The sequence below is a fragment of the Scomber scombrus genome, chromosome 10, assembly GCF_963691925.1.
Source record: "Scomber scombrus chromosome 10, fScoSco1.1, whole genome shotgun sequence".
Classification (NCBI taxonomy): domain Eukaryota; kingdom Metazoa; phylum Chordata; class Actinopteri; order Scombriformes; family Scombridae; genus Scomber; species Scomber scombrus.
In genome coordinates this window covers 7,700,029-7,721,272 of record NC_084979.1, presented here as the reverse complement: position 1 = coordinate 7,721,272, position 21,244 = coordinate 7,700,029, and the positions used below count along the sequence as shown (strand labels likewise).

Sequence of the window (21,244 nt, the reverse complement as noted above, 5' to 3'; positions counted from 1 at the left end):
TGGTTTCGCACCAAACACGCCGACACGACGTTAACAGTGAATACACATATTTCCTAAAATGTTAAGCTATCCTTCTTCAGTTTTTCTTCAGCTTCTTACTCTTTTTTTTTTTTTTTTTTTATTTTAATTTTTTCAACATTCTCTTAGCATACAGGTGCAATGTTTTCTCAAGGGCTTGGGGGAAAGTGTTCGTTTAAAGGCGCTAAAACCCAAAAAACTTTTAAAATTACAATATCAAGTCATTTTAAAACTTCACCTAGAAAAGTGGAGTAGACCCAGCAACATGTTGTTAAGAGGGGTTATTTTGTAGCTCTGAATCTTTAGTCATTTATATCATTACTGTGAATGTCAATGTGACTTTGAACTAGTTTTTCTGATTTATGGAGCCGACCCTACATCACTGCCCTGAATGACACTGCAGAGAATACTACTTCTTTCTCCCTTCTCCTACTTTTTCAATTTATAATTCTAATTTGTTGATACACTGAGAATCACATCACAATATTATTTCATATTTAATGTTTACTTCAGGAATAGTAATATTGTGCCATCTGCCTTTAAAAAACAGATGAACAGGTGGTATTTTGCAGCAGTATTTTCATGAATTACCTCCTTCATATGTAAATGATCATAATGGCAGGTGGCAGGAAATTTAAAAAAAAAAAAAAACAAAACGGAAAGTGACCCCTTAAGTCTGACCTCAGTAATCCATGTTTGTGAATTTGACAACGCCTGATATTTGCTGTACCCTACTTGATTCCCAATTATATTTTCACAAGTTTTTCTCAAGATTTTTGAAAGAAGTTTGGTTTGATACAGGCATCTGCATCATATTTTAAGGCCTCTCTTTCTTCCGTTACCTTCTTTCCTTTTTCCTTTAATCTCCCACCTCCTTTTATCCCCTCCCCATGCACACACACACATTCTTTTTTATCAGTCCGTGCCACTGTTCAGTATCTCCCTCTTGAGCTATATCTCACTCTTTTCTCTCCCTCGCCCCAGTCAATCTCAATCCAGTCTTGCATCAGTTCATTTCTCTGAGGAGTTGAGCAGGGAGAGAGTTGAGAGACTACCAGAGGCCGCTGTTGTACCAATCAGTGCCTTCTGCCAGACTGGGTTCATAAAGATAAAGGGCTCCTTTCTCCCCTTTGCCTCTCTATCTCTCTCTCTCCCTCCATTCCTCAGTCGAATTTTGCTCTCTGTTTGTCCCAGTGGTGTTAGTCTGACTGATTGCGAACAGAAGTACAGTACGCACATCTATTTCATAAGACAGGTGCGTAAGAGAGGGACAGATGGATCAAAAATTCCAAACAAACTCTTGCACACTGTCTAACTTGCAATGATACATTTATTTGCAACATTTAACCAACATTTTGCGAATTATGAAGGTCTGGCACCAAAATGTCGCAAATAAATATGTCATTTCATGTGAGACAGTGTGTCTGACTGAATGTGAAACAAGAATTCTCTCTAGCTCCCCCGGGAGCTCCAGGTTATGACTCAAGGTCACAAATTAGCAAGTAGGGTTACATTTCTGACGTGTTGAAGGTCCCAAAGCCTTCCAATAACCCAGCAGAGCTCACTGCCACACTGCCACACAATCCACAACGTGTTCTGAGGATATGAGGCCACCTTTGGCTTTCTGCTGCCCCCTCCGTGCCATTTATCTCTTTCACAGAATTTAGAGCCACTCAGAGCTGAACAGCGCATCTGTCGAGGTTGGATTTGATGACATCGTGCCCCAAATCCTGAAAAACAGCAGACGCATGTGTCATATAAGAGACTGTAACAGGTTTTTTGCTGTAAGACAACAGTTGTAACAAATCCGCTAAAGCCTGTAAATATTTATCTCAGCCAACAATGACGGCACAGCTGCGATCAATACTTCATTCAGCTCAAGTGTTACCAATAAAAGCAGGCAGCGCAATAGGCCGATCGATAAGTCCGGATCTATTTTCTCCTGAGGAGGGATTAGCCGATCCTCCACTCATTAGAAGTGAAATGACGTCCCTCTTTCTAGAATATCCATCTACTGCTGCCTCTTTGCACTGTCCTCTTTATTGACGTGCGCTCAGACTGTCTCAAAACTAAAAGGACTAATTGTTGGCTGTTGCGAGTTTCACATTTTTATTGAGACGTCAAACTGTGAAGTGGATGAAAGTTGAGTCTATACTTATTACACGCTCAAGGAGATCTATGAAAGTCTTTTTTTGTACTCTCTCGTAAAGATTCACAGGACCTTGGTTACGAATGTATAAAGAGTTACAAAAGAAGTATTTATCACTCATCTGTAATGGTGTTTAAATAGATAGTTCTGGCCTGTTTTTGTCCAGTAATCTTCCTCTGATGACTCAAAATCAAAAGAAAGACCTCAGTGTAATGTCGGCGTCTCAGCTTAATGTGTCATTCAAAAAATCACTGCAGGCCTTCCATATGTTACATTTAAACGAGGTAATACCATTCCTATGACATCAACGATAATGGGCGGCAAATGCTCATGTGAAATCTAATGGCACACTAAGCTCCAGCTACTGTAAACTCTTCCATATGCCAGCAGAGGCCTGACACATCCATTACATTTTTACAGTTCAATCGAATCCGATAGTCAAATGGCTCTGTCCTTTCTTTTATCACTCTCTTTTCTTTTCTTTTTTTTACGTCCGTCACGGCAGTGGGCTGGAAAATCACCCTCTCTGATGTTTGTCTTCTTTGCAGATTAAAAGTCAGATCTCCCTCGCCGTCCCCTCTCTTTTCTTTCTTCCTCGCTCATCTTATCGGCCAAACCTCGCCCGTTTGCCTCTATTTTATGGCCCCCGTCACATCTGAATCGATGTGTGCTGCCCGTGAAAGTACTGTAAAGACGTGGGGGAGACAAAGAGAATATGTGTGTGTGTGTGTGTGTGTGTGTGTGTGTGCGCGTCGGCAGTGTCTGCTGTCCTTTTCATGCAATTTTAACCAGGCTGTGTCAGTCACCAGTCTGGCTGCATTAAGGAGACAATTACGGCTATCTTTCATGATAATCATACAAGTGCTCTCCCCAATCTCTCTGCCGTTGCTCAGGCAGGGGCAGCCGTGATTGATTTGGACAATTTGTTCTGTTGATTACGAGTGGCGTTGAAGCCCGGCATCAGCGCCTCGCATGCTCCTCCGTTTTCACCTCGCGCAAACGCACACACACACATATACACAGAACTCCCTCACTTTCAGCTTTATTTCAAGCCCTCTCCTCTGATAGATGCTGGACAACATAACCCCAAGGTTACACTGTGAGAATCTCTTTTTGCTGAGGAAGGCACTTTTAAAGTGCCTGTGGGCTGTTTGATCTGTAGCGTGTGTGTTTTTTTCCCCTTGTGTATTTGTGTGTGTCTGTCTAACTTGTTGTCTTTTTACCCAGCCCTCCATGCCTCGGTCAGCTTTTGGGACGAATCTCAGTCTGGTAAAACTGGCCCATTTCCCGCCTTCCCCTTCCTTCCTTCCTTCCTTCCTTCCTTCTCATATCTCAAAATCCACCTCTTCCACCAACCACAACCTCCACCACCTTCCTTTTTAACGGCCAAACTCCAGCCCTTTCTCAAAGCCCCACGCAATCAACAACAACCTCACTAACCTCCTCTTGTCAAACACACACAAACACAAAATCCATCACTAACCCAAAACTGGCACGACCCCAAAAGCGAGCACTATGTGAAGGCAACGGGAAGTGAGTTGTAGAGAGAGGTTTCGAGCTGTGGTGTTTCAGTATCACATCATCTGTCCTCATCCGCCCCTTTTTACCTTCCAGCAACCATGAGATTCAGCGGTTTCCTGCACTTGGACCAGGTGGAGGGACAGGAAATTATCTACACACCTGAGATGGAGGATCCCAAGTCGGAGCTGTTTGGAGAGACGGCCCGCAGCATAGAGAGCGCTGTAAGTACTACACAAGCAAATAGGGGTTGGAATACAGTTTAAAAAGAAATACTAACGAAGTAAGAAAATATTCAAAGCTGAATCTGCTGTGGGACAATATTCTGCTCATATTAATTAGAGACTATGTAACTTTCTAAAGAAGAAAAAATACAATTTTCTTCTTTCAAATGAAAAGTTGAACATTCATATTTGCTCAGTTTAGCACTTTTAGAGATTTTGCTCTAACAGACTTATAACCAGTAGCTCATGGTGGATCATGTATGCTACTGTAAGGTCAGCAAATTTAAGATTATTTAATCAATTCAGAGGCTTAATGACTCCTCTTTACACTACATGTTAGTATGTCACAGATACACATTTCATTGGTTTTATTGTAAAAGTCAAACAAAGAGACAAAAGACATGTTTATTGCTTTTTGCTTGCGTCCAATTCAGCTTTCAGTCAAGGTCACCTATGATCCTTACAGCTGCACTAATGAATGTAACTGTAAAGTGTCAAATGTGTAACCAATCATCACAATCATCACTGCTACAGTTCTTAGCTCTTAGAAGCCTCTTAGCCTGTTTTAGCCCATTTTGGTTTACACAGCAGGCAGCTCTCAGATCTCAGAGCTAAAAGGAAAGTAAACACTGTCAGTAGTTTGCTAACATATTAACCAACACAAAACTCTGGGGGGGGTCACTTTGTGATAATTTCTTAAATGTTTCTGCTTGTTCTACTGCTCCCAAGCAGACCCCCCCCCCCCCCCCAAAAAAAAAAATCAATGCAGCTTTAAAGTGACGAAATGTTCCAGTGTGACTTTATCCTGTCATAGCCACTGGTGGATACACTGTCTGTTGTACAGCCACAGTTACATAGCCCCGCTTTAAATTGTGTGTTTTCCCAAGAATCTTCTTGTCAAGAGTGGAAAAGCTTCAAAAACATAATTGAAAGCATCGTGAGACACTAAAACTCTTCACCGAATGCCAGACAAATCAAATTCTTTCAGCTCCTTCAGGCAGGCTCAGGCAGGTTTCATTGCAGGTTTTACAGAGATGACACCCCCCACACTCACACCCCCAAGCTGCTGAGTAATATTCTGCCACACTGGGCAGGAGTGATTTCTCTGGTCTGAAATCTGATAGAAAAATAACAATGATAAAGAACATATTTACTGGCCGCGGTCACAGAGGAACATACATCATTTCAGAGGGAGACAACATTGCCTGGATGATATTTGATTTTTAATAAAAAGGGAGTATTGGCAAACTGTTACATCAGGTGATCCCCAGGAATAAATGTCAAGCTTCATGTCATGATAACAACTGAATATGTCTCTGACCAGCTGCTGTTGGTACAATAATTACTTTCACAAACATTAAGAAAGAACTCTTTATGTCAAGACTATAATTTTCATCAAGTATACTATTAGGATAATTAATACAGAATTTTCATAGAATTTCACTGCTGCATATCTTTTGATTTCAAGCATTGCATGCACGCTTTAGAGTTGAGCTAGCTTCTAAATGAATTCAAGTTCAGTATAAGAGAAGAGTATAAAAGATCTAACAGCTCTCTGCAGAATGGTGCAAAAATTAATTTGTAAGTTGCTTGCCAAACACTCATCATCAAAAAGGAGCATCTCATGTGAGATTAATTAAGATGTTTGAGATATCTGAAAAATCAATGCCATGTTCAGGATTTGAGTCACATAAGTTCAGATGGTCTCGATGCCAGATGCTGTTAGCCAGCCAAGGCCTAGACCGGCACACATCCTGTACAGTAATCACAGTTTGGCCTGGCCAGTTCACCCTGGTTGGATTTACTCCACTGTTTTCTATGTTGAGCTCAGACCTTTGAACAAATGTCTCTGTTGTCAAGCCAGGGCCCCGCTCCTCTGATGAAATGTGGATGTGTATGTGTGTGTGTATGTGTTTGTTTGTGTACTCGGTACAGATCTACCAGCTGTTGAATCGGTGTCACTGGCCCCCACTGGGACCTCATCTACTACCTCACAGCGATTTGTGCGTGTGTGTGTGTGTGTGCGTACGTGCGTGCGCTTGTTAACGCACTGTCTCTTTCAAGTCTGGTGCACTCCTTGACAGCAACCACCTCCCGCTTCATGTTCCAACACACACATACATACATATAGGGACAAACATGCACAAAGGACGTACACAGATACACTGCACAGAAGCAACCTGCAGCCATTTCTGTCACATTAGTAAATATATTAGAAGCTGAGAGAAAAAAAAGAGTAGGGAAAGCAAAGAAAGGACAGGAGATTTCTAGGTCACCGTGTCCACTTGAAAGCTTGTCCACCAACATTTCCATCCCTAAGCCAGCTTTGGAGGATTTTATATTTGACCTGTCTACTTTGCTGTCACACCTCAGCCCACAAATTATAGGCGCTCAGTACGTGAAGGAAATAATCTTAAACGCTGAATCCTCCAGCTGAACTGAGTGGCACTGAATAATCAGTGGCACTCACCGAATCAGCAACTTTTTGCACTGCAGCTCACCTTGCTAGTGTGACTTTTTGTTTAAAAGCTTACTGCAAGACTGTGAAAGCCGCGAGAAACAAAGTTGACGCGATTACTTTGCTGCAGGTAGGTGATTTTCTGAGCTTTTAACTTGAAACCCAACTAAACTATCTGGAACAACTGCAAGCATTCCAGCTGAATATATCTCTTAAATAAAAATATCACACGAGAAGGGGGATTTTGTCTGAAAAACAGCATTTTATATAGAGCGTGATTAGCTTCAGTAAAATCAGTGAGATGCAGATGGGGAAGTTTGGGCGAGCGCTCAGTGGAAACAAATGAAAAACAGCCACTCAGAGGATGCTACACTGAAGTGGGTTAGCAGGCCCTGTGGCTCCTGTGGTTTTAACCAGCAGCTGAAATGAGGACAAGTAGGAGGATTTTCCACTTGTTTCGTGTTGCTTTCAAAGACTGAGCGCATGTTTTGAGAAGAGTGTGTGAATGTGATTAATCCACCACCGCACTGACAAGAACAGAATTATGGGTAAACACTGAGTATGTGTAACTTTTTTTTTTTTCTTTAAGTTCTACCGTGAAAATGTTCCAATTTGCAGATTAAATATTGGCCCAGATTTTTTAGCTAAAGGCTAGTGTAATATCCCTGCTGGCTTTAGAAAAAAAAACAACACTTTAGTAAAACCTCCTTATGAAGCTCCTCTGGCTGGTATAACATGCACACAGCGGGGGCATCAGAGGCAAAACCAATCAGGAGCACATGTCAGGATAGCACGACATTTATCTTTGCTCCTCCCGAAAACTTGTTACTATAATTAATGCCACGGCTGCAGCTAAATGTCAATTTGTGCACCCACACCCAATAGGTTTCTTCTCCGCACCCCAATTTGAGAGGCAGTCTTTCTTCCTCCGAGATAGAGTACAGTCTCGTGGAATTGGACTGGTTGCTATGATAGCGTGGAGCTCATTACCAGCCTCATTTATCATCTCTTCTCTCTCGCACCCTCTCTCTCTCTCTCTATCTCTATCTCTCCCTCTCTTTTGCAGCTCAATGAGTTGTTCAGAAAGTCGGAGGTGCACAAAGACTTTATGAGCGTTCGTGTCCGTAACCTGGCGCCCAGCAACTCCATCCTGGCCTTTGTGGAGGCCCACTTCAAACCAGGTGAGAGCAGAAGATTTGAAAAAAAAACTCTGAATAATGATGAGTTACTGTACAGTAGCCATTAGAGAGAAATATGTGCTTGGAATCAGACCGCTAAATCTTTTTGTGCTTCTGCTCAATGTTGTTACCTCTGTCATGCAAGCTTTGTTCCCCTTTTTCTTTCACCTAGCAGGATATCTCAAAACTGCTTAAATGAAATTGGCATAAAAGTTAGGCCGAGGAAGACCTAACTGAAGCAGAATAAACCACCATATCAGCATTTTCACTCATAACTCTTGCACTGTATAACAGCGAGACATTAGTTTTCTCCAGGATCCTTGTTTCAGTAGCGTCAACATTATCTGTTACTGCTCCCCGTACAAATTTCACACATTCTTCCCCTAATTTAGTACATAACATTCTGTTTTGTTCTGTTTTTTTTATATATTTCATACAATTCTCTGAAGACTTCTTCTTGGAAAGCATTTGACCAACAGCAACCAAATTTTACTTGAACACGACAAGCTTTAAATGGCATTTTCATAAACAGTAGGTGGCACAACAGTAACGAAAGTAAATGCCCATTACTCAGTAGTCATACCTCACCTGTACACTCATATCAAACATTATCACATCATCATGATTATTCTGATGCAGATTCTTAAGATGAAAATACTCCAAACAGCTCTTTTTATTTGAATAACAAACTGAGAGGATTTTTCATCCTTGGCAGAGGCATGCACTCTCCTTCTAGTTATTGTTTATTCAGCAGATAATGCTGTTAGGCACCGAATGTTTAATTTTCTGTTCAATGCCAACTTTTATCTCTTGCTCGCACCAATTTGCCTCGGTGTTAAAAAACAATATCATGGAGTGAGTTTTTACCTCCGCTCAGATAGTGGTGTTTGTTACTCCTCACAGCCGGGACAAGTTCCCTGAAAGATTGTTGACTTGTGCTCTACTTCAGTGCCTCTTAGTATGTTTGAAAAACTGGAACCTTGTGTTGCTCTCAAATTGACTGCTCGTACAAAGAACATTCATTATTAAGACTTATAACTACTATGGATGTGAATTCAGCTCAGAATGATATGTTTGAATCCAGGACTGGGCCTTCAAGCTCTCTCCCTGCCCCCTCCTCTCCTCTCCTCTCCTTTTTTTTATTTTTATGAGCATCGTTTAGCATCCTTCATACCCTTCATACAGGGTGACGGGTGCCGTTAAGCGGCTCTCCTCCATGGCCAGTAAAGTGAACATCTGCGACAAACGTTATGAGAGCTATTCATCTGGAAAAAAGCTGGACAAGCGGCGAGTGGAGGACAAGTGGTCCCCGGAGACCCTCCACTGTCACACACAGGGTTTTCTGATATATCCACTGTCGCACTAAAAAAAACACGAGTCCTGTGTTTGCTTTGGAGTGCTCCTCGGAGGCCTTGTCCTGAGTGGCTGTACCTCTTGTTTATTGTAGATACAAGATACGCGGTGGAGGACATTGAAGAAGCCCTGCTGAAACAGCTGAAGGCCTCCAAAGAGTCCAGCATCGCCGTGAAGAAGCCGGAGGACGAGAATATTCGCTTCACCAATTATGGTAATACAGTGTGGACTTAGCAGGAGTGTGTGGGGATTAATAAAATGAAAAGGGGTTTTAAGTTATTCATAAGGTGATTTATCAAAGGTTTTACAGGTTTTGAATAGAAAATCTATTCAAGGCTCAACATACAATGTCTCTCTTTCTTTTTCTTTTTTTCTGATGCCAGGCCTCTCCTCCATCCCCTTCTTCACCACCACCACCACCACCACAGCGTCAATAACCACAGCTGCTCCCACCACTACTACCACCACCAGGCCTCCGCCAACCACCCCTTACATCACCCGTCGCCCGCCGGGCACTACCCGCAGGCCCTACAGGCGAACCACCACCACCTCGGCGCCAGTTGCCACACCGCTGCCCGTCACCACGACCGCACCGCCTCCCGTCGCCACCACCATCTTCCACCCCAGGGGAAAACCTCACCACAAGATCCAGAAGCCCTGTGACTCCCACCCCTGTCTCCACGGGGGGACTTGCGAGGAGGACGGCAACGAGTTCAGCTGCAAGTGCCCCGCCGGACGTGGAGGCTCCGTGTGTGAGAAGGGTGAGCCGGGCTGGGTTGGGAGTTTTTTTTCTTCCTTTTTCTCTATACATCATGTGCTATTTCTTTTCTCATATTTGCCATTACTCTTAATTCAAAAGTTTCAAAGTCTGAGCTTATTTCAAACTCATCTAAGAAAATGAGCCAGAACAGACTTTCTGTATAATTTGGCGCTATTGCAATTAGCAGTTTCAAAGAAAGCACCAAAGGCTGACGTTTACAGTGATTTTGCAGCAACTAAGAGAGTTTTAGGCACTCTATATTCCATTGTGCCAATCATGCCTTTTAGCAGTTCTTTAATCACTGTTAACCACATCCTCAAGTGCTGTAATATATTTATAAAGTAGCAGAAACACACCATTAAAATAAAAAAATCTAATATTAAAGGAATGTTTTAGTTAATGAATCTGTTACTTTAAAGAAAAAAATAATGAAACATATTCCTTCTGTTAGTTTTGTCTAATTGTAGCTTCATAAAGTGGCTGCAAAGTGCCATCCTAAGTAGGGCTGTGAGTAATGACTCACTTCATGCGGGAATATGTAAATTAGGTGTTTTGTGGTCACAGATGTGGATTGGGTCATTTAAAGCAGCTCACAACATGGCAACAGCAATCAGGGCTCAGGACAGACTGTCAGTTTTCTACTAGATTTTCCAAAAAACCCTGAGAACAAAGAGTTGAGTTTGATTGAGTCAGACACAACATCTCTCCTCAGCGGCTGCGCTTCAAATTCATCTCAAGTGATTCAGACAGGTTCAACACCTCAGAAGTGAGCAACCACTGAGCCGTTCAGTAAAGGCAACACAGAATCCAATCAGCACCACTGAGAAAAAAATCATAAATCACAGAGAACTTCTTGAGAAGCACAACTCTTTTGTTTCTTCCCTCTTACCCTACGTTGGGATTTTTTGGGGGAGGCGGGGGGGTGAGAAGTAACCTAACGCAGCTGCATAACGCAGATAATTGACACTAATTGCTTTGATGGGGATTAGCTGGTGAGAATCACTGTGTCTTTGAGTTAGAGTGGCTAAATGCAGTCACGCACACATGCGCGCACACACACACACACACACACACACACAAACTGCACGCCAGCCCTGCTCAGATCAATCAAGCCATTAGAAAAGAGGGAGCTCATCAGCTGCCATTTTCCTCAGAGAGACGGACAGAAAGACAGATGGATGGAGAGAAAAGGAGCCCGGGGCAGAAAATGGATGATAATAATCATAATTGTAGAGTGGCAGAAAAACAAAAGGTTTCCCATGTGCGCGTGTGTGTGCATGAGTGTGTGAATGTGTGTGTCTTGAGAGTGGGTGAAAAGCTCAGCTCCACCTCTTTCTCAAGCTTCTCCTTTTCATAAATCCGTCAAGCATTTCGGAAAAAAACATCCCAAAAATAAACTGCTAGAAAGGCTGATTTTTCTGACATCAAGTAACACCACCGCTCACACTTAATTATGGACATTAAACACCTATTATGCCACAAGAAAGCTTAACACATGATAATGACAGGATTGGCTTGTTGTTTTCATTCCTCCACAGTGATCAAGTACTTCATCCCATCGTTCGGTGGCCAATCCTACTTGGCCTTCCAAACCATGAGCGCCTACCACACGGTCCGTATCGCCATGGAGTTCAGAGCGTCTGAGACGACGGGCATCCTGCTCTACAACGGCCAGGACGGAAAGAAGGACTTCATCTCTCTGGCTCTGGTCAACAGCAGGGTGGAGCTCAGGTGAGCATCGGCTGAGCGAAGAGGGGCGGCGACCCCGTAAGCTGTCGAGTCTGCCGCTGTTGTTTGATTAAATTAAATGAAATGTTAATGATCCCCGTGAGGAAATAGGGTCATTGCTTCAGCAGCTGACAGAGGATGTAGATAAGACTAAAACAAATAGAGAACACGGAAGATAATGAGGCAAATAATTACAGCCAGTAAACATGTTGAAAACACCACTGCCGAAAAAATAAATAAAGATACAGAAGCTCCTTGACAGATTTGCAGGTTGAGGCTATGAACACGTGCTTTCACAAATGTGTTCAAATTTGCAAAGCTGTGCATATGATCCTGTTTGATGGGAAAATATGCACAAAAATATGTGTGGGTGGTCCAACCTGGGCACTTCAGTTTGGACCTTGGTTAAAGTATTCATTCAAGTATTAAATTCCTATCTGATTATTTGTCTATATACAGTCTCTCAATGAAATTTCCAGAATTTTTACTGTATTGCAGTATTTGTGATTTCAAATTGCATATACTACACTACATGTGCAGTTTATGAATATATAACCCACACTTGATTCATGTGGTTGAGAGTCTTTCTGAGTATTAGACTGATATTCTTTTCCATTATATGTGTTGTGTATGGTTGGTTTAGAAAGGATTTAAAACTACACTTTTAAATTTAGTATTGTGCTTTCATAATGATTGGGGACTTGCAAGAGACACATTTGGGGGAAAAAGAAAGGTCAACATCAATACAGCATAGGCAGAGGCCTCCTGACCTTTAGTTTCTAGTATAGGTCCAACTCAAAAATCATTGGACCCTGCACTTCCTGTAATTCATCTCTATAATGTCTTTTGTTATACCCTCCCTTCCAGTATCCACGCTTCAGTTAGTAACACAGGCTCTCTGTTTAAAGATTTGTAGACTCAAAGCCGGGCTGAGTATCACTTCTTATGACTAGAAAATTGACTATGACATGTAAAATTGGTGTAGTGCCCTTTAAAGATCTATAATAGAATCTCAACAATGAACCAGTGTCACTTTTGGATTAAAGTTGACAGTAAGCAAAAGTTTTTATTCAATCCATCCTCCAATTAGACTATTTTCCTGCCAGAAAACCTGCAGAAACACTCAGTTATTATTGTTTCCCCCACAGTGGAATTGAATGCATAAAAAATCATTCAGGGTAAAGCAGCCTCTTCTGAAGAGAACTGAATGGTCTAATTAGAGATTCTGCACCGTGTCTGTTTTGGACCTATTATTTCAAACACCTCTTGCTTTCCTTATCTTTTGGGTCTTTTGTGTTACACCCTGATCCCTCGAAGCCCTTGCAGTTCCTCCCAACCTGGCCAGGTTAGATTTTTCCATTCAGAGTGAAATCAATAGCGAACTCAAGGAGATCATTAGTCACTTGTGCTTTCAAATGGAGCTCTGCCTCAATTCCAGAAATACAGCTGTGAGATTACCACCCACAGCTCTGCAAATCCAAGACGTGGGGAGAAGAACTAATTATTTGTGGCAGATAATTGCTCTCAGGTTGCGCTAATACTACCATATGTGTGGGTGCAGATACACGACAGCTCTTTTCTGTGAGGATGTGGCCCTTTTCTCGACAGAACCTCATCGGATAAAAGGTTGAATTAAAAAGAGGGTTCATTCCAGCAGCATAGTTTGGAGTTCCAAGTCGGAAGTCTTGAACCTTATTTCTTTTATCTGTACTGTCTTGTGGAGCAAAACAAACAGATTTGTTCACATTGGGCACTAGCCAATAAAGATTAAACATGTAAAAAATAACATGATGAAAGATCATCTAATGCTTTATATCTCCCCTGTCCAGGTTCAACACAGGTTCGGGAACCGGCACATTGGTCAGCAAAATCCAAATCAGCCAGGGCCGCTGGCATCAGCTGGTGGTCACTCGCAACCGACGCAACGCCATGCTCAGCGTGGACAACGAGTCGCACATTGAGGGCGAGAGTCCACGTGGTACAGACGGGCTCAACCTGGACACCCACCTGTTCATTGGAGGAGTAACCGAGGAAATGAAGCAGGAGTAAGACTTTATATCTCTTCTATCACACAGTTAGAAATTATGGGAACATTCAGGGCACAAAGAGAATGAGACGAAAATCACATCAACTGCAGATTCTGCATGTCTTTGGCAGCATTCAGACTGACATTTATTTGAATGGAGACAGCCTTGATGAATGCTATGTCAAATTTTGACAATACATTTTAACCCCTCCCTTTCTTCTTCTTCTTCTTCTTCAGTGTAAGGGAAAGGACGGGGGTGGCCACAGGTCTGGTCGGCTGTATCCGCTTACTTGATGTCAACAACCGGGTACTCAACCTGCAGGAGACCGGGGGCGACAGTCTGTACGGCAGCAGCGTGGGTGAATGCGGCAACAACCCCTGCCAGCCAAATCCATGCAAGAACGGCGCAGCATGCCAGGTCAAGGAGGCAGAGATGTTCCACTGCAAGTGCAGCAAAGGATTCTGGGGTAAGATGCCAACTAAGTTTTAACACTGCAGCGATGCAGTTCAGTTGTGTTCCTACTGGTTATACTGGGATATCTGAACGCTGATGGATTTTTAAGAGGCTTATTTTAATGTGTGTGCAGAGAAACATGTAGAAAATGTGTCTTATTCATACGTTGTCATTTCAGACTTTTCTAACACCTTGTGCTTAAAATTATGTTTGTATTTTTACTTTGCCTTCTTTTCAGAGATTCACTGTGGTCACGACTTGCCCACAAATCCTAAGCAAGCTTGACAGCCTAATTTGACAGTGCAACTCATGCCCCCAGCAGGAGCACTGGAGGTCATTCTGTAAACACCACCACCATCAAATCTGTGTGTGTCTGACACAGAAACCAGAGTTAAAATGTTGACGCGGTAAAGAAAACATGAAAACGTACACCAAATGCTCAGTGATTAGCCTTTGGCCTATCTCTACTTCTACATCCATTCCTCCTCTTTTTTCTCCCTCCAGCAGATGCCAGCTAACAAGCAACTCAGAGAAAATATAGTCAAGAGCAGGCACCATCAGGGCCTAGCCAAGCGTTCCCCTCACGGGTTGCTCCAAAGCCTTCTGCACAAAGTTCCACACCAAAACCAAATTAATTGTCAGAGTTAACTTTTATACTTTAATGGTAAAAGACTTTACTCCCACATGAGGCTGCTCGGTGGTTAGAGAAACCACCTTTCAGCCAAGCCATTCTCTTTGAATTCGAGATGTGGATCAATAAAATAACACATTACATTATTATTGCCTTTCATATAAGAGGTGCTTTTATGTTTTGTTGGTATTGAGAAGCCTGAGAAGTAGCAAAGATAACCCTCCACTCTGAAGAAGCATTGCTGTGATCAAAGTTGTGCTGGCAACATGGTGTACAATGAATGGTGATAATGAGAATTGGACTGTTGCCTGGAGACTCATATTCAAGTTAATTTTGTCATTGCGTCAGTTTAGTGGCCAAGATGGCCAGTCTGGAAGAGAGGGACAGATCACAGAAATAAGAGAGAGTAAATGGTTAGAGATAGTTGTAGTTAGATGGAGGACAAAAAAGATGGGAAGGAAGGAAAGGGGCTGAAGAAAGAGCTGTTGTAGAGAAGAAGTGAGAGCAGAGGATAAAAGACAGCTTCCAAAAGCACGAGTGAGGAAAAATGGGAGAGTCCTGTGAGCTCAGCGGGGATGGGGTTCATTAAAGCGCTCTCCCCACCACAGGCTCTGACTGCTAAAGTAATGATGGGTGAATTCAGATGGGCTGTGGCAGAGGGCAAAACCATCATCCACCAGACGCTCCCGAGTCATTCCCACAGTCGGCGTTGGCCCAGAAACATGGCCGCATGGCGGGGAGGCCCTCCACTGTTTAATCTGGACGTGTAATATTTCCAAATCCTATTAGAAAATGACCTCTATTACAGAGGAAATCCTCCACCCCGCTCCTCTCCCCCTTTTTTTGTGTGTCTGCCTCCTCTCAGATGGAATAAAAAAGAAAGTGATTGAAAACCTTGCGGGTTGTTTAAAGTGTCATTGATGGTTTTCTCATGATGGATCTGTGTGTGTGTGTGTGTGTGTGTGTGTGTCTCTAGGTCCAACTTGTGCTGACGTCCACGATCCATGCGACCCCAACAGGTGCCATCCATCCTCCCAGTGCCAGGCGCTGCCCGAGGGAGGCTACAAATGCGAGTGTCCAATGGGACGTGAAGGAAGGCACTGCGAGAAAGGTAATCTGAACTAAACTGAATATTCCGCTGTAAATCCGTCACTTCACACCACAATTATTCTCTACATTGCTCACAGAGGAGTAGAAGTGTTTTAGTGTGGAGTCAACTGAATACCATCCTCCTCAATTTGTTTTAATTCCGCTCCATGACATTTCCATCCGTCCTGAATCAAAAAGGGAGATCAAACGCGAGAAGGGTAAAGAAGGGGGGATTGCTTGAGCCTTCAGGGTGGGTGGGGATGGGAGGGTTGCTGGGTTGCGGAACTGAGGTAGGTGATTGGCCCCGTCGGGTGGGTTCACTGCATCGACTCGGCCGTGCTCGTTAGCGGGTGAGCGGCAACAAAACCCCATCCTTCCCTCCTCTCCCTTTGCCTATCCGCCCACAGGTGTTGTGTTCAAACATGTTTGTTGCTACTTAGCTCCACATGACAGAGCCGGGCACGGCTGGGGAAAACACCAAACACGTCTCAGCTGCTTTTGAAGTTCATCGTTAGCACTTTTTGGCATTGTCGTATTTTTGAAGTCTTCCTGTCTTTTTTTTTCTCCCCTCCGTTTCCTTTGTAGATATTGTCATGACTGTTTGCAGAAGTTGACTTCAGCAACTGTGAATAAAAGAGAATATACAATCACGTACATTCTTAACAAAAGAGAAACATGCACCCCTTGTACCCCAAACACAGTGGAATCCTAAAAAATAAAATGTGATGGGAATAACCTCCTTCCAAGCCCCAAGTCCCAGTTAACAGGTGACTAAAATAAATTGAGGTGAACTAAAATCAATGCTGTGTGAGCGGGAGCGTCTCCCGTTACAAAAGGCTATTTTTTTCACAGGAATCAATGAGATGACTAATTGCATCAGTCCTCCCTGCCCATGGTGATTAATGGGAGTGTCAGTCAGCCAGAGTGTCAGACCCAGACAGGAGCTCACAGATAAGGCGGCAGCCAGGTGGATGTACCCTTGAGGGCCGCTCTGAGAACAGTTAAAAAAGACAGGTAGCTTAGAGCCCACTCATCAGGAAGCCTGAAGGCGAATTAGCCGTAATATGAAGCATGTTTGCCGGCGAGCATCAGAGTGTGTTCAAGCTGAGCCGCCGTTTCCATTTCAATTCCGCAGAGGTTCGTCAGTGCAGCTCTCTGATATAATATTCACCATCAAGGACTTTTCTCAAGGGTGTTCCAATAGTATTGAACGGCTTACTTTCCTCAGTGCTTTTACCCCGCGATAGTGTAAATCATTACAATTTAGTGATGAAAGCAGGATCACTCTGACTCAGCCGGTCCTTGAAAAACTAACTGCAGGGGGGAGTTTAAATTTCAGCAATGTTTTACATTCGGCACATTAAGCTACATTAAGCTGGGGACAAGTTAATTTGTGTGTGTGAGAGAGAGAGAGAGAGAGAGAGAGAGAGAGAGAGAGAGAGAGAGAGAGAGAGAGAGAGAGAGAGAGAGAGAGAGAGAGAGAGTGTTAAATTCCTACTGCGACTTTGTTGAAGATCTGATTGATTGTAGGCGGGATCAGGCAGGAGATTTGATTGCAGCTACAAAGTTTTTAACAGGAAAATTTCCTTCCCTAATTTTATAATGTTTTGATGGGTTTTATAGCAAGTGCTAATTAGATAGAATTTTTCAAATATAAAACAAAATGACCCCCTCCTAGCTCTATTAGTGTTGCTTCTGCTTCGCTAATTCCTGTGGAGTGTGATCATAGGAAAACTGCGAAAAGTTAAACTTGACCAACTTTTCTTGATACTCAACCTCAGCCCACTCCTCCACATGTCATCTGTTTTTTCCTCTTCACTCAATTCATTCCAATGCCTGGACCTCTAGTGACTTATTGATCAAGGTGCTCTCACATGGTGGAAAATAGAGAAAAAAACCCTCCACACTCCTCCTATAAGAATCCCCATCATGAGCAGCTCTGTTACTCTGATAGACTTCAGTTTAATGCTCAATTCCTTGTTGTGTGTATAAAAGCTATTTTTCTCTCTCTCCTCCATGGTGCGTGCCGTCATCATTAACAGTCTTCTGCACAATAGCTAATTAGCTCTCTCATCTCCATCTGCCTTTTCCATTCTGACTCGACTCAGCTAATCCCAGCCAATTACGAATAAAAGCCTTCTTCCTGGCTACGTAGGTATGTCTGTTTGTTTGTGAGTGCGTGTGTGTGTGTGTGTGTGTCTGAGCATCCTAGCACATGCCTCTGAATAATGGTATTTTAAAGCAAACACCATAAACACATACCCCCCGGGTGACACTTAAACGATATTTAATGTCAAGCCTCTTGTTAGAAGCATGGCACACTGCCTGTCCTAATCACTCCAGACAGCCAGAAACGGGACATCCATACGTACACCCGTCGCAAAAAGACATGAATTTGTAAAAAGGCCTGCCAAAATATAATAGCTGCATTATTTCATGGGTCCCGGCTGTGGTGTTAAACTCTACATGCCTTTAAAGGTTCTTTGTTAGACTATGGCACGCTGTGTAATCACTCTGACATAAGGGGGGTTTTTTGAATTATTTTGTTTGAATTTTTTCTCAAGAGAAAGTCTTAATCCCAAAGGCTACGAGCACACAAATCCATCTCTTTCCATAATGCTGACAGGTCCCTCAAAGATATACTCACTATACCTGAATTTCACTTCTGTCAGCAACAAAAACAGAACCCAGGGATGAATATAGTCTCTTTGGGGTTTTTTTTTTCACAGTTGCTGAGAGAAGAGGGGCTTACATGCCACTGTTCAATGGAGACTCATACCTGGAGCTGAAGGGGCTGCATCTCTACGGCCATGATCTGCGGTAAGCCTCACGTGGAATGCATGAAACCCCCACAGTCATGTCTTGTATGTATGACAGAACATTAGATATCTGAATTGACAATGAGTGTTAGACAAAGAGCATGTTATCCAGGCCTGAACATATAGATTATATAGAATTTTTACCTCATTTTCCTATGGAAAGAGTGCTGGTGTACCAAAAGTAAGAAAACAAGCATCTGTTGTTCTATCTTGAGTATTAATAGTTGTATATCTCTGGCTTTTGCATGTATTTACTGTTTTTTCTCGTGCTCTGTCTTCAGTCAAAAGGTCAGCATGACAGTGGTTCTCATGGCCAACGACTCCAACGGTTTGATCTTCTACAACGGCCAAAAATCAGACGGAAAAGGAGACTTCATCTCTCTGTCCCTCAACGAAGGGATCCTGGAGTTCCGCTACGACCTGGGCAAGGGACCTGCTACCATCAGGTTAGCATGATCGAAGACTCTTAGAGCATTTCGTTATATACATAACAATAAGCTGTGTGACTTTGTGTGGAAGGTGGTTTCTTCTGTAGGCATTTTCACACCATTTTCTGCGAGAAAAAAAAAATGAAAGCGCTATCTCACTTTCCAAGCTGATCTCTATAAATGTCAATTCTCTATTAGCCGGTAATGATACGGCCAGCGACAAAAAAATAAAAAATATTACGTGCTATAATATAGCCTGAGCGTGACACGTGGATTTCAAAGTGTGAATAAATAGGTTATTTTTACATAAATATCCATGTGACTACAGTGTCACATTTTTGAGTCTAGTTCCTTCTTTGTTTAGTCTTAGTTTGTGACTCTTGCCGTCGTTTTTATCTTCTTCTTTTTTTTACACACAAAGCAAGCTTTACCTGATCCCCCTCTTACAGTACAAGCAGTGATGATGAATAGAGGCAGGAATAACAAATCACTTTGCTCATTCAAATAGTTTCATTCAGGTCAGTGCAGAAAATGCATAGTACCTGATTAGTTTAGTTTCCATCATTGTTTATAATGGTGTTAAATTACACCCAGAAAAGGCAAACAAATGTGCAGTCAATGCAAACTATTTTTAACCCTCTCACGACCAACTCTGCAATCATTGCTTGTGTCATGATGTTAACACTCGTATGAGGTAACCATCTCTCCCATCACTACCTTCCATTTCACAACATGAATGATGCATTAGTCTCCATCGAGGGGACCTGTGATGCTACTGGCATGTTCTAAACACGTCTTGTAGCGTACTGATGCATCTATTGGTTGCTTGACCCTTACCTCACATGTTGCCATGGTCCCTCAAGAGTCTCACCTGCCACATGCCACCAGTCCCCATCAACTTCAATGTAAAATACATGTTAAAAAATATATTAAAAAAAGATAATATATAGAATAAAGAGCTTGTTAGTAGAACTCTATTACAGCTTCAATACTATTATAGCTACAGCATATTTTTAAGAGCGTAATACAAATGTGTATTTGTGTGTTTGATTTAGGAGTAAGGAGCCCATCCAGCTGAACGTGTGGAACACCATCAACCTGGAGCGCTCTAACCGCAAAGGAGAGATCATGGTGAACAAGAAGGACCCTGTGCGAGGAGAGGCACCGGTAAGAAGGAGAAAGCTAACAAGTTCCTGCTCGTGGTTGCTTTTAGCATGCAAGGCTGATGGGCCTAAGCTATGCTTAGCCTTGCTTGTGCCGTATATACAGTATTTGTTTGATCATCTGCGTGCTCCTATCACGTCATCGCCACAACCTCGAGCATTAGTGACCCTTTTTGCCCTTTGGGCACAGTTGAATCAGCAAACTTTCCCCCTTTGCTGACGTTTTCCACATCGCTTCACACCATGAGGTTCTGCCAGCTTGATTTGCTGAAAATATGCCGCTATCTTCCGACATCCGTCAAGGTAAGAGGGAGAGCTCTAGATGAGGGCCAGCTTGACAACCTGTCTTAATTTTGGAAGTGCTGTAATTTTTTTTAAAACTCACTGCAGCCTTTTAGCTTGCTGACATACTGAATATATAAACTAGTGTTGCATACAGAAAGTAAAAATAGCTTATACTACTGGTATACAGTCAATTTTATATATTCAGCCTTTAAGGTGGTGTCTAGGGAGGTGAAGGCAGATAAAGGAGATAGCAGCAGTGAGAACAGCGTAATGAAACTCTCCAGCTCTGCGTCTAGACCAATAAAGCAGGTACACGCTTCCAAATGAAGGCGATCTAATAGTTTGATAAGCCTCAAAGTCATCCAATTATATTAATAGTGTAATTTGTGATCATGAACATGCACTCTGTCAACTCCATCATCTTCGTCTAAGACGCAACACTCCGCTCTTTGATTATTTTTTTTTCTCTCACTGCTCTGTCCTTCCCCCACTGCCTCCCATGGTCCGGATGGTAATTGTGTTTTACTCCAGCAACAGAGGCAGAAAATCTTATTAAAAGAGGAGAGCAAGCGAGAAGCGTAGATGGGTGGGGAGGCTGAGGGGACGCATGGGATGAGCTGAGACTAGTTATGGAGCTCAATGCAGAGACCCCATCCACTATAGCTCTCAGCTAATTCTCTCCTACTCCTTCTTTAAGAACTAGGAGGGAGTTACAGTGCGCTTTGCTCAGAGAAGCCCATATCATATCAAAGGTGGTCACACACAGGCACATGTATGGATATATATATATATATATTGCATGCTGGGGGTGTTCATGGTATCATAGACAGCTAAGGCTGCCAGCATGATGAAGTACATACTTTCAAAAGGCGCATAAGTACAGATAGGAGAAATAAAAATCTACTTCACCTCTTATAGAATGGCAGGAGTCTGTAAATGAGTTTGGGTTAAACGGCACTATTC

General features: G+C 42.7%; 1 protein-coding gene across 1 annotated transcript in view; it reads left to right on the top strand.

Moving 5' to 3' along the window:
* agrn (agrin) overlaps positions 1-21,244 on the top strand; it is a 162,313-nt gene that overhangs the window by 123,324 nt on the left and 17,745 nt on the right. Inside the window, exons 19-29 of the mRNA XM_062426785.1 lie at positions 3,782-3,909; positions 7,434-7,548; positions 8,993-9,112; positions 9,282-9,659; positions 11,197-11,389; positions 13,216-13,431; positions 13,650-13,879; positions 15,474-15,608; positions 18,316-18,406; positions 18,687-18,851; positions 19,889-20,000. Coding sequence (XP_062282769.1) covers positions 3,782-3,909; positions 7,434-7,548; positions 8,993-9,112; positions 9,282-9,659; positions 11,197-11,389; positions 13,216-13,431; positions 13,650-13,879; positions 15,474-15,608; positions 18,316-18,406; positions 18,687-18,851; positions 19,889-20,000 — 1,883 coding nt within the window. The remainder of the gene's footprint in view (positions 1-3,781; positions 3,910-7,433; positions 7,549-8,992; positions 9,113-9,281; positions 9,660-11,196; positions 11,390-13,215; positions 13,432-13,649; positions 13,880-15,473; positions 15,609-18,315; positions 18,407-18,686; positions 18,852-19,888; positions 20,001-21,244) is intronic.